Below are 13590 nucleotides of genomic sequence, written 5' to 3' on the forward strand. Positions count from 1 at the left end.
CACTTCTCCAAACACTGATCAAGATGAGACAATATCATAGTTTTAAAATTTTCAGCAATCTGAAGTTCACAAAAGGTATTTTAATTTCATTTTCACTACTTTGATTACTATTTTTTTTTTAAATTCTATTCATTTCCTTTCCTTATTTCCCTATGGTTTGCCTCTATTTCTTGATTTTTTAAAAATTAAAAATATACAAAGGACTACTTTACACTTTGTCACATAGTTTACTATTTTTCCATTTGCATTCATCTATCAAATTGTGTTTAGAGTGTTTTCTACACTGTTCTAATTTTCATTTAATCAGATATATTCATCTTTTCATTTACTATTTTTGCTTGTGCTACCATGTTGGAAAGGCATTCTGTAAGATTATATAAAAATATTAATCCAGCCGGGTACAGTGGCTTGCACCTGTAATCCCAGCCTGGGTAATAGAGCAAGATCCCCCCTTTAAATAAGTAAATAAATAAATTCATATATTTTTCTTTTATCCTTATGATTACTTTTGTTGTTTCTCATTTTTTAAGGTTCCCATCTTAACAACCAAGTATATATGTTCCCATATTTTTATCTGTACTCCTATGAACATACTGACATGTATAAACACAAACAATTTAACATACAAGTTTATTATTTTATAAAAATGTTCTTACTAAAGTAATATACACATATTTCATTAATTTGGTATTCTCACTTAACAGCACCATGCAGACATCCTAAGTCACTAATATAAGTTCTAATTTTTATTTTCAATGGCTGCATCATATGGATATACCGTAACTTCTTCAGCCATATCCATATTAACAGGCAATGATTTTGTTTGCCAATAATCATGTCTGCATATAAAGTCTTATGTACTGGGGAAGATGGAGTCTAAGGAATTAATTATTTGGTCAAATAGTACACATTAAAAATTTTTTAATGGTCATTTTCACATTTCTTTCCCAAAAGACCATAGTAACTTTCTTTTCCATCAGCAAACTGGGAAAGTATCCTTTCCCTTGGATTCTTGACAACAGCACAATATTAACTGATTTTGTAACAATTTTTAAAGTCCATTGAATACAGTTGTATTTCATTTTCCTTAATTTGCACTTTTCATGTGGTAGTTTACTACATGAATTTTCTATTTTTGTCCATTCTTATCCTTTGTTCACTTTATTTTAATCCTGTAAATTTTAAGAGTTCTTAGTCTATTACAGACATTAAAATATTATGTCACCTGCATTACAAATAGTTGTTCTAGATGCATTGTCTATTGACATCATCCATATTACCTCTCTCCATGTGAACGTTTTGAAACTTTTATAGTAAAATATAAAACATAACACAATGAAACATACTATTACAGTAAAATATATCCCTGTTAAAATGACTTCTCTCCTCTGCTAGATTTTAGAAGAAATCTCTGTACATACTGACATTTTATTGTAAGGTTGATACTGTGTTTTCTTGTTGAATTTTTTATACTTTAAGCCTTAAATTTAATTGAAACTTATTTTTGTATATGGCTTAATGTTCTTCCAAATAATCTCCCACGTGGTGTTTAAGCCCCACTTAATGAATAATCCATTGTTTTCTCCTGGCGCTACCAAACTGCCTTCTAAAAAAGGTTTACACCCCAAAATGGAGGCATTAATCTGAACAAATGTCAACAGATGTGAAAAGTACCTGGTCTTTCATTCTTGCTTTTCTTGGCAATGTAACTGTATTTAACTCTGAGTCTTCTGGAATGCTTCGTAGTTCACACTCTACTCTGCAGGTATTTTCATTTAGTGCTGCTTCTACTTTTCCAGTGGATGGTGCAGGGGAAGAACATGCTGAATCGGCAGGCTGAGGAGATATGCTCTCTCTTCTATTAGTTCTGTCGTTGTCATCATCATCATCACTGGACAAAATGACTAAAAGTATTTTAATAATTTATAATTTATATTAAAACTACAGTTATAATTTTGTATTTCATTTCTGTCCATTAAAAAGTCAAATAAATTACCAAAGTGGAAAATATATTCAATTTGCTTTGGACCTCCTCCAGATCTAAGATTAATAAAAATGAATGAAGATACAATCCACTCTATCTGATAAAAAGTTAAATCTGAAGAAAGCATTAAGACTTGGCATCTTTTAAAAAAATTATACAAATATAAAATTTGATTTTACAGTTCATCACCACTCACCCAAACAGCAGTATCAGCAAGTTACAAGAAGAATCGTAGGTCCATTTCAGAGTCCCAAAAAATTTAAGGTGCAAAAAATAATTTGCATACAACTTGTTCGCAAAATAGCATGCATTGTAAATATATGTGAAACTTCATGTAGTTAAGTTTTTTTTTTTCTTTTGAGACGGAATCTCATTCTGTCACCCAGGCTGGAGTACAGTGATGCAATCTTGGCTCACTGCAACCTCTGCCTTCTGGGTTCAAGTGATTCTCCTGCCTCAGCCTCCCGAGTAGCTGGGATTACAGGTGTGCACCACCACACCCAGCTAATTTTTGTATTTTTAGTAGAGATGGGGTTTCACCACGTTGGCGAGGCTGGTCTCAAACTTGCGACCTCAGGTGATCCACCCGCCTCACCCTCCCAAAGTGTTGGGATTATAGGCTTCAGCCACCGTGCCCAGTTGTAGCCAAGTAATTTTATCTCACACAGGAAGTTACTAAAATCTTAACTGGTCCTTGGAAAAATCTGGACCAGTACCTAATGTTCAATAAGTCTTGCTGATGATAAATGGATGTGAGCAAGAAAAGACACTACGATGATAATTTGTTCTTATACCTTGTACTCATTACTGAATCTTAGCAAATCTATCTCTGTATCTTAATTCCGCAAAGCCACTCATTTTGTATTTGAGTCAAATACAAACTCCTTGCTATGGTTTATAAATTTACATAATCTGGCCCCTGCCTATTTGTCCAATTTTCTCATAATATTCTGTTTTTTGTCTCTTTATCCTCCAGGCACACTAGTCAGTATTTCTGTCCCTCAAACACCACAAGCTTGCTCCTGTCTGAATTCTACTTCCCTCAATATTATGCATTCTGGCCACCAAGTTTTAGTTTAAATATCACTTTGATAACCCAATAAAGTAAGCACACTCACAGTCAAATTAACTGATTTAAATTTTCTGTTGTTCTTTGTTGCAGATGTTCACTTGCTTATCTGTTTCCCCCTGCTACACATAAACTATAACACAGCAGGGACATTGTCTTGTTCACTGCTATATCGTCAGGCCTGAAATAGCCTGACACAGAAAAAGCATTCAAAAGTCATACGTTGAAGAATGCATGAACTTGAAGGAGGAATTTTTCTTTATTAGTATTTCAAACATAAATGCTTAATTTTTACTGAGTAATGTACATGTCCCAGAGAAGCATCATCTCACCATTTCTCTACCTGTCTTTTTAATTTTACTGTCCGGTCTCAGGAACAAATACTGAGCATGGTTTCTCTTTCAACACTGGTCTTTCATTAGCAGAAAACCTAACAGGCCAGATTAGACAATCTAAACAGATTTACATACATAGCATTTGGGAGGTGGGGTTTTGCCACTTACTGGTTATTTAGCTCAATTTCTGTTCTCCGTAGAATTAAGGACAATAAGGGTATCTATTTCACAGAATTGTTGCAAGGAACAAATGGTATGTAAAAGGCTTAGTGTAGTACTTGACATAGATAGATGTATATATACATACAGATGTATGTGTATACATGTATACAGATTTTTTAAAAAGGCCCATGAACTGTATTTTTAATGAAAAATGGCACAAGTATATATTAAAAGGAAAGTCTAGTGTTCTATTTACAATTATTAATTTTTTTTTAAGCAACAGGGTCTTGCTATATTGCCCTGGCTACGCTTCAACTCCTGGACTCAAGCAATTCTCTCATCTCAGTCTCCGGAGTGGCTGGGACACCACTATGTCCAGTTTCTATTTTTTAAAAGAAAGTATGCTCATTCTCCACAGTATACACTCTCATCGGTAGCTCGCATTACTCACTTAATTAAGGATCTTGGAAATTACACAGTTTATCAGATCTTTCACTCCTTTATCACTGTGTACTCTAGTCAACCAGTCCCCAATAAATTCTAATCTTTTGCTATTTATTGTAAACAAGGACTGCATGCCATATGCATACACACAAGAGTAAAAAGACATGATGCAGATTTAGGAACAAATGTGGTAAGGATATTGCATGTCAAATATTTTATTGGGCTACGCGTATTTTATGTTATTTTAGCTGCCCCCCACCCCAGAAAAAAATTCACTATCAGCAGGAGATATACCCATTTACAGATCAGAAAGATTAAATTAACCTGGCCAAAGTCAGAATGCTGGTTTTAACTAGAAATTCATCTAAGACTAGGGTCAAGTTCTGAGTGTGTGTGTGTTTTTTTTTTTTTTTTTTTTTTTTAACTATTTAAGATGGACAGGATGAGAACAAGATTAGTTTTAAGCTCACATTTACATTAAAAATACATATGGGGTTAGAGAGACTGGTTGTAAAAAAATATCTGAAAAATATTGGATTGATATAAGCAATATTAAAGGGAGTAAAATACTTACTTGGATCATTTAGGTCTGACAAACTTGTTTTCCTTTCTTTCAAGTTTGTGATTTTGGGTATTTTTGCCCCAGGTAAAATGACTTTTCCATTAGTCTGTAAATAAGTGTGTTTACTCTCATCACAATTCACAATAATATCAATTGGAATCTTTTCCATACTGTTGCCATAAAACTTCTTGGTTGTTAATCCTGTGTTTTGTGACTTCTGTCCTCCAGAATTCTGATGAATTGACGTTCTTAATAATGGTCCAGCAGACTCATTCAAAGTAATAGCTTGTCTGCAATTTCTTTGCAAATCCTTAGAAAAAAGAACACCATAACTTTGGCATTTGGTCTGATTTTCTTTTTCTTTTCCACATTTTGGACAACATTCACGGTGTTCAGAAACTTTAAGTTCCAAAAGAACAAAAGAAATAAAAGATTTTGGCATTTTATTGCATCATTAAGGAATCCCCTCAAAGTCTCAAAATTAAGTCCCTCTCTTCCCCATCATTACCATCATGGCTACCATGAGATCCTAAATAAGTCATGTTAGTTGGGATTTAATATCAAAATGCTGGAAGAAATTTTCAAGACTATCCAGTCTAGCAGTCAGCTATATATAAATTAACTCTGTCACCAAGAATCTGAGGATACGATCAAGCTGAGTACTGACTGGCTCCATTACATTAGTGTCTATAATAAAGGTAAAGAGGGCATATCTAAATGAAAAGAACTCCATGGAAAAGTGCTATTTCCTCTCATAAAATTGATACTAAAACAGAAAAAACACATTCCTACTATTAAAATCCCCAAGATTAAAATATGAAAGGAAGTATGTTCTGAGCTATTACCATACGCCTTCCATCAGCTAAGAAACATATATCTTGGAACTCTGTGAGAATTAGGAACAAAATACAGATACACTACACTGAGTAAGATTAAAAAAACTTTCATGATAAAAACTAGAGATTAACATTTTATCAACCTAATTCTCTAAAAACTAGAATCTCAATACTGCTCAGTTTTAGTAGAGAATACTGTAAAGTAATATATTTTCATAAAAATTTTATGTTAAGTATAATTTCTTTTGGAAAACAAAAACTGACTAAGCCTGGACATCATGGCTCAGGTCTGTAATCCCAGCACACTGGGAGGCTGAGGCAGTAGGACTGTTTAGAGCCAAGAGTTCGAGACCGGCCTGGGCAACATAGCAACATCCAATCTCTCCAAACAAAAAAAATTCAAGAAAAAGAAAAACTGATTAAAATCTCATTCCCTGCTTTGGTCAGAAGTGGAAGGCTTTTTACAAAATTAAATAATTCCAAACTACATATCACATAGTATCTGCAAGACAACCTATAAATAACCAACTGCATGTAATAAGTCTGTCTTTGAGACTATGTCATTTTTATTAAATATCCTAAAGATGTTAATCCCATTAAATTCACAGACCTTGTTTTCTTTTTCATTTATTTATTTATTTAGAGAAGGAGATTTGCTCTTGTTGTCCAGGCTGGAGTGTAATGGCACGATCTCGGCTCACTGCAACCTCTGCCTCCAGGGTTCAACAGATTCTCCCGCCTCAGCCTCCCAAGTAGCTGGGACTACAGGTGCCCACCACCATGCTCAGCTAATTTTTGTATTTTTAGTAGAGACAGGATTTCACCATATTGGCCAGATTGGTTTCAAACTCCTGACCTCAGGTGATCCACCTGTCTCGGCCTCCCAAAGTGCTGGGATTACAGTCGTGAGCCACCGCACCTGGCCCACAGATCTTGTTTTCTTACAAGTGGTACATAGTGTAGAATTTCAGAGACTATACATGGAAAGAAAAACCACTAACCTTGTCTAGGAATTAAAGATTACATAGAGGCTGGGCTACAATTCTTTATTTCCACTAAGAAGAAAATTGGAACAACTGGCATAGGAATAGAGTAGAAGAAGGAAGACTTTTATTAATAAGTAATTATTGTTGTGTTTAATACCTAGGTGATGGGATGATCTGTGCAGCAACCACCACAGCACATGTTTACCTATGTAACAAACCTGCACATCCTGTATGTGTACCCCTGAACTTTAAAAACAAACAAACTGAGGTTTTCAGTGGGCACGTCCAATGGACAAAAGATGTTGTATCTAGGCAGGAGCTTTCCTCCTCCTTTATCTAGACTAATCAGTAGGTGATATCAGTATGGCCTGAGCCAAACTTAGGTTGGCATGGCAGGACATTACCACATAAAGAAAAACTAAGCTAACAGGTAAAACACTGGGGATGATGGGAGTCAAGTTAATCACTTCTGGAGAGGGGAGTTACAAACATGCAACGTGGGAAAAATTAAAGTCAGTAGTGTTGGACTGGAATTAGAGTTATTGTGTGAACTCATGGATTCTAATATGGATTAAATATTAATACACACACATGTATTTCTTAGCTTTGTCCACTGAGAAGGCCGAGAAACAATAATGCCCACATGAATGAACATAACTAGTGCCCAAATATGTTCCCTCCACTTTAAGGAGAAGATATTTCCTTTTCCTTGTATGCATGGCTCCTCGGAGAAATGAATGACTCTAGGGCTGAGACAGATAATGGCCGGGCACAGTGGCTCACCCTGTAATCCCAGCACTTTGGGAGGCTGAGGTGGGTGGATCACCTGAGGTCAGGAGTTCAAGACCAGTCTGGCCAACATGGTGAAACCCCATCTCTACTAAAAATACAAAAACAAGCCAAGTATGGTGGCATGCACCTGTAGTCCCAGATACTCAGGAGGCTGAGACAGAAGAACTGCTTGAACCGGGAGGTGGAGGCTACAGGGAGCCAAGATCACGCCACCCAGACTCTAGCCTGGGTGACAAAGCAAGACTCCATCTTGGGAAAAAAAAAAAAGAAATACAAGATAAGTTAAGACCATCTTGTTATACTAAAAAGTAGAGAAGTCAATGTCATAAATGTCTTCAAAAGAATGATAGGGACATGTCAAAAAAAACAGAGGCCAGCTTGAAGGGACTCACATGGAATTTGGGACAATTGAAGCATCAAGGTAAGTCATGAAACATCATGGAAGTTACAGACTATAACCCTTTTGAGTAAAATAACTATTCATATGTACATGCTGATATAAATGAATATATAAATGTGGGATAAGAAATACTTCTAGCTCATGTTAGAAATCTTATTAGTAAATTCGTCAAAATAACCTATTAACTGACATTGCAGTGAAGAAATCTAGAACATCTTAACTAAGGTAAAATATCATTAATGTGAAAATCAACATCATATGTCTCCTGATATAACGCAGTAAGATTACAGAATCATTTCTGAAGCATTCTTGAAAACTACATACATAATTTACAAACATCAGACAAACCCAATTTGAGGCACAAAGTGTCCTGTACTACTCAACAAATACCAAGATTATGAAAGATGAGACTCCGAAATTATTTCTATCAAAAAAGACTAAAGATTTGTGGCAACTCAATGCAGCACATGACCCTGAATTGAATTCTATACCCATAAAGGACATTATTTAGGTGAAATCTGAATGGGATCTGTGGATTAGATGGTAATTTCAGATCAATGTTAATTCTGAGATTTTGACAGATGTACTCTAACTATAAAAAAAATCAAAAACACACATACTTAAGTATTAAATGGTAAATGGGCATCATGCTTGTAACTTCAATTCAAACAGTACAAAAAAATACATATATACATGTTTATGGGTAGGCAGGAGGAGGGAGGGAAAAAGGCATAGAGAGCGAGGACAATAAAGCAAATGTGAAAAACAAGGAATCTGGAAGATAAATATATAGATTTTCTTTCTACTTGTTTTTTTAACTTTTCAACCTCTTAAAATTATTTGAAAAAATTTCTGGCAGACAGCAATCATTTGAAGTATGTTGCAGGGAAGTGCTGATAAACTCTTTATAGAAAAATAAATTCTATATTTTGGACAAGCATAAAAATGATCTACTGAAGGCAGAAAAGTTTGCCTAAATAACTTTTCCAGGTCTCTTCCGGTCCTATGATAAAAGATCACCTAGAATTTAATAAGTACTGAAACTAATATTAATAAAAACACAATCTGATTAGCAATAAAGAATAGTTTCTCTACTTACCTCCAAATGGGTTAAACATTTTTTTGAAGCAGGAGATAGAGGAGAAGTAGGCTGATAGGTACTACAGTGCCGTTTCTGTTGTGCTTTCCTCTTAATTTCAGGCTCCACTTGTGATTCGGACTCTTCTGTTTTCTTCATTATACGTTCTAAAGGAAGGAGAAAAAATAAAGTTTAAGTTTTACTTAAAATAAGCTAGTGTTTCAACAAAAAAATAATCAGAACATAAGACCAAACAATAGTTATATCCTGGCTTACTCTTCTCTTATTTATTTTTCACTCCTCAGCAGGATCTCCACAATGTGGATCACTTCATCAAGTTATCAACATCCTCTTCACTTTAACTTCATTTTGTTCTACTAAGGTAACACAAACCTTTCCTGTGCCTAACCACTCACATACTCACAAATCCTTTTTTTTTTGGAGACAAGGTCTCATTCGTTGCCCAGGCTAGAGTGCAGTGGCATGCTCATAGCTTACTCTAATCTCAAACACCCTAGCTCAAGTGATCTTCCCACCTCAGCCTCCAAACTAGCTGTAACTACAGGTACGCACCGCCACACTCAGCTAATTCTTTTATTATTTGTAGAGACAGGGTCTCCCTATGTTGCCCAGGCTGGTTTCTTTCTTTTTTTCCAAGTCACTTAACTCTAAGAGTAGTAATGAGAAAAATCTGAATTCAAACAGTACAATTGTTTGGTGAAGGAAACTAAACTAAACCTGCCTCAAGCTAATTTTCTTTTTTAACTTCACAACACACAAGGTAATTTTTCTCGGTATTTTTAATGTAAATTTAATAATTTTCATTACATATATAATTAGAAGTTTCAAATGATTTGATGAACTCCAAACCAGGACAATTTAAAATTTACCACAATCTGACTTTATCAGCAAAGGATTAAGTATGCAAAAGGCCAAACATGTTTCTAAAACATAAGTGAAGAATCTGTAAACCAAAATAACTAACCTGCACAATCCTAGCTTTGTTAAATACTTCTACTTCTAGTTTCCTATATTTAATATTCTTCTATCAGTTGGTTTTTAAAAATAAGATTATGTAGACATAAAGATCAACATTATCTAATATTTAGTTTGATATACAACACTGTCTTAAGAAACCTATATAATTATTCTTGCTTAGTACAATCACAAAAAGTTTCACTAAGTGATTATCATCCTCTCATTGTTTGCATGTCTATTTTCCTAGACACCAACGCTAGACGTTTAAGTAATCGATGACTACTCCTTGTCCCTTCATCTTCACTTCTAAATAGTTCTTAAGTTCACTCTGTCCTCTCCAAACCCACTGCCACTACATTTCTGATGCTTAACTCTTGCCTAAACTGATGTCCTCTATCCCAATTTTGCTCCTTTTAAATCCTTCCCCACTACTGCCAAAGTGACCTAGTTAAAAATTGTGACTTTGTCATTCTAACACTCTAACTAAATTCCATCTCTTGGCAAGCAGAAGTTCCTGTTTCAATCTTACTTCCACTCAAACTCTACCTCAGAAAGGTTCATTTCTTCATATGTTCTCTCTTTCACCCTCACATATGCTGTTCTTTTCATAAGTGAAGCTCTGCCAATCTATGTGGTGAATTCAAACCCTTCTTTGTTAAGAAGCTGCCTCTACCCCACTCTAGGCACAATTAAGCAATCCTTAGTTTTCATAGCTCTCATTTTATTGTTATTTGTACTTCTGTTCCCACATTGTATTGCCAGTGCTGGGAAGAGCAGAAATGATGTTTTAGTCATGTGTCTTCCCAGCATCTAGAAACTGCACAAGGGCTTAATAAATGTTTCCTGGATTAATGAATTACATGAGAAACATAAAACTATATGACACATTAAAAAAAATGAAATTACAGGGGTCAGAGGAAGAGACACTGTCACTATGTCATCTCTGAAAATGGCATAACCTTTGACACACAGAGATAATGACTCATGCACAGATCTAGAACCATAAGGACTTAGCCTCTGGCCAGAGAGTAACTAAAAACTGCTTTTTTTCTCCAGAGATCTAAAATCTGAGGTTACAGAGCAGCTGCTTCAGTCCAGAGCATCCAGGTGTTATTATTTTTATGAAGGCTAAGTTACTTTGTGACACTATAAGAAGAAGGCAGACATTCTGGAATCTGGAAAATAAGCACAGTTGTCTGAAACACACAACCAATTATTTGAAAAACTTAATGTACAGTAAAGCAGTCTTAAAACAAAAGCCCCTACAAGCTTTTTTGGCCTTACTAAATTTGATAAGGTACCCAAAGGAAAGCTTTTTCCTTATAAACATACTTCATTAATCTTTTTAAGCCACACAGTATCTTTGCACATTATTTTGCTCAAACATGTATCTAATTAGTTTTCTGCTGCATCCTGGAGACTGACATTTAAAAAAACCGTATCATTTCATCTTGATTATGTAATCACACTCTTCTCTTCACCGTACCTATATCATCATGTCCATGTTACATTTTCTCTACCATGATAAGAGGGAAACAAATGTCCCAAGCTTTGATACAATGCAAAATTTTAATTGATAATAGAGAAAAATGACATTACAATTCTGATCCCTACCTAAATCAAGGTTTTTAATAAGGTTCTGAAGGAAAGAGATAGAAAAAGGAAGCAATTAGGAAGGTTAAGCTGAGACTTTCGAAACCAACGTCATGAGGAGAAATGATAAATGATTGACAGTGTTATAGGAAACTAGAGTACAGAGAGTCAAGAAAAAAACACAAAAAATGTTAGCCTCAGGGTTAAGAAATTCCATTAGGATTCCATTTTCTAGGGAAAGAAGAGAAAAACACTTGAGAAGATTTGGTAACTCAAGTAAAAATGAACTAGTCTCAAATTACAGCAGAAACATAAAATTGCAAAAAGCTTAAGATTGGACCGGTTCAAGGATGGCAAATACTTAATAAGTGGCCCATGGAAGTTTTACTAGCTAACTGATCACAGAAGTGATTTTTGCTAGGCTGATGTAGCCTCAAATCCCCAACAGATTACTCCAGAGAAGTATTTAAGATGAAAACCATGTGACATTATGCTGAATCCCTCTTATAGGGATGAGAAAGAGAATAAAGAGTATTTACCAAAGACCCTGTGGTAGGAACATGAAGAATAGGATACTCCCTTCTAGATTTTCTAGCTCAATGCTTTGTTTTGTTTTGTCTGTTTTTGTTTTTTTGAGATGGAGTCTTGCTCTGTCGCCCAGGCTGGAGTGCAGTGGCGCAATCTCAGCTCACTCAACCTCTGTCTCCAGGGGTTCAAGCAATTCTCCTGCCTCAGCCTCCTGAGTAGCTGGGATTACAGGCATGCATCACCATGCCTGGCTAGTTTTCGTATTTTTAGTAGAGACAGGGTTTCACCATGCTGGCCAGGCTGGTCTCCAACTCCTGGCTTCAGGTGATCCACCTACCTCAGCCTCCCAAAGTGTTGGGATTACAGGCGTGAACCACCACACCCAGCCTAGCTCAATGTCTTTTTAAATACACTACACTACTTCCAGGTATGCACAAAAGGGGAGACTATGGAAGATATTACTGGGTAAGAGTGATCTATATACAGGTTGGATATAAATAGGACACATTTAAAAAATCAAGTTAAAAAAAAGATCCTCCATAAAAAGAAAGTTCATAGCAGCTTTATTCTTAATAGACAAAAAACTGGAAACAACCTAGGTGTCCATCATCAGGAAAATCGATAAATAACTTGGTATACCCATACAATGCAATGTTAAAAAGAAACAAACTACTGATGCAAGCAACAGTACGGATGAATATCAAAAGAAGATCCTGAGTGAAAGAAGCCTCACATAAGAGTATACAGTGCATTATTCCATTTACATGAAGTCCTAGAACAGATAAAATTAATCTATGCTAGGAAAAATCAGAACAATGCTTACATTTGAGGGGGAAGAGGTAGGGACTAACTGTGAAAGAACATGAGGGAACTTTCTAAGGTGCTGATACTATTTGTACTACCGTCCTCGTGGGGATTTTGGTTAGAAACGGATATGTAGTTTTCAAATTTTATTGAACTATATACTTAAGATTTATGTATTTCATTGTAGTAAATTTTATTTCAAAAGAAAGAATGTGAGGGCGATCTGGCTGTGACATCTGTCACTCCACTGATCGCCAGGGGTAATTGCGCTGATCTGCTTGGCTAGGTGGGTGTCTACTTCCTCCCTCATCGCTCCCAGCGCATCCCTTCCAAAGCTGCACGCTGGGTTAAAGAGGATAACCATCCCTGATAGAGGAGGACCGGTCTTGGGTCAAGGTCAAGGGTATATAAGTAGCTGTGCTCCCCTGCTAGAACTTCCAAACAAGCCCTCAAAAGAAAATAAAACTGTAAACAAATATTGAACTCTAGTTAATAATATGCCCACTGAAGTGTTTAGAAGTATACCAGGCGTCTGCAATCGACTTTAAAATGCATCAAAAAAATAAGATGAATTAACGTATAAAGGGATGACTAGAACAGAAAAGTGTTAATTGTAGAACCCATGTGGTAGATATACACATGTTCACTGTAGAAGTTTCAACTTTTCTGCATATTTAAACATTTTCATAATAGAAATTGTGGGAGAAGCAGGGTAACAAAGAGGCTTAACTTTCTTATTTGAGATTTTAGTTGTGATACTAATATGCTGAAAAATAAGTACCCAGAGGACAGTGATAGAATACAAACCATTATTTTTATAATGGTTATGTATTTGCTTTTACATTATTTTTTATAATCTTTCAAAAGAGAAAGACAAACTAAAAAAAATGGTTTTCTCCATCATATAGCTGCTAACTGACTTTCAATGTAAAATAAAACTAAAGTCATGTATCTATCACATTCTCATTATCTTCTTTAAAAATCACTTCTGGCTATATACTATACTTTTGGCCTATAGGATTTTGTAAAAACTCTTTAG

The 13590-nt window shown here is 35.3% G+C and overlaps 1 protein-coding gene across 12 annotated transcripts in view; it reads right to left on the bottom strand.

Moving 5' to 3' along the window:
• Positions 1 to 13590, bottom strand: part of SENP6 (SUMO specific peptidase 6) — a 116080-nt gene that overhangs the window by 49171 nt on the left and 53319 nt on the right. For 11 of the 12 annotated variants that reach the window (XM_023219266.1, XM_023219270.1, XM_023219274.1 and 8 more), the window contains 3 exons: positions 8670 to 8815; positions 4569 to 4866; positions 1675 to 1904 (listed from right to left, as the gene is read on the bottom strand). In XM_023219266.1, the coding sequence (XP_023075034.1) occupies positions 1675 to 1904; positions 4569 to 4866; positions 8670 to 8815 (674 nt within the window). Of the gene's footprint in view, positions 1 to 1674; positions 1905 to 4568; positions 4956 to 8669; positions 8816 to 13590 lie in introns of all 12 variants that reach the window. The other variant, XM_023219275.2, reaches the window with a different exon arrangement.

The sequence above is a fragment of the Piliocolobus tephrosceles genome, chromosome 5 (assembly GCF_002776525.5).
Source record: "Piliocolobus tephrosceles isolate RC106 chromosome 5, ASM277652v3, whole genome shotgun sequence".
Taxonomy (NCBI): Eukaryota; Metazoa; Chordata; class Mammalia; order Primates; family Cercopithecidae; genus Piliocolobus; species Piliocolobus tephrosceles.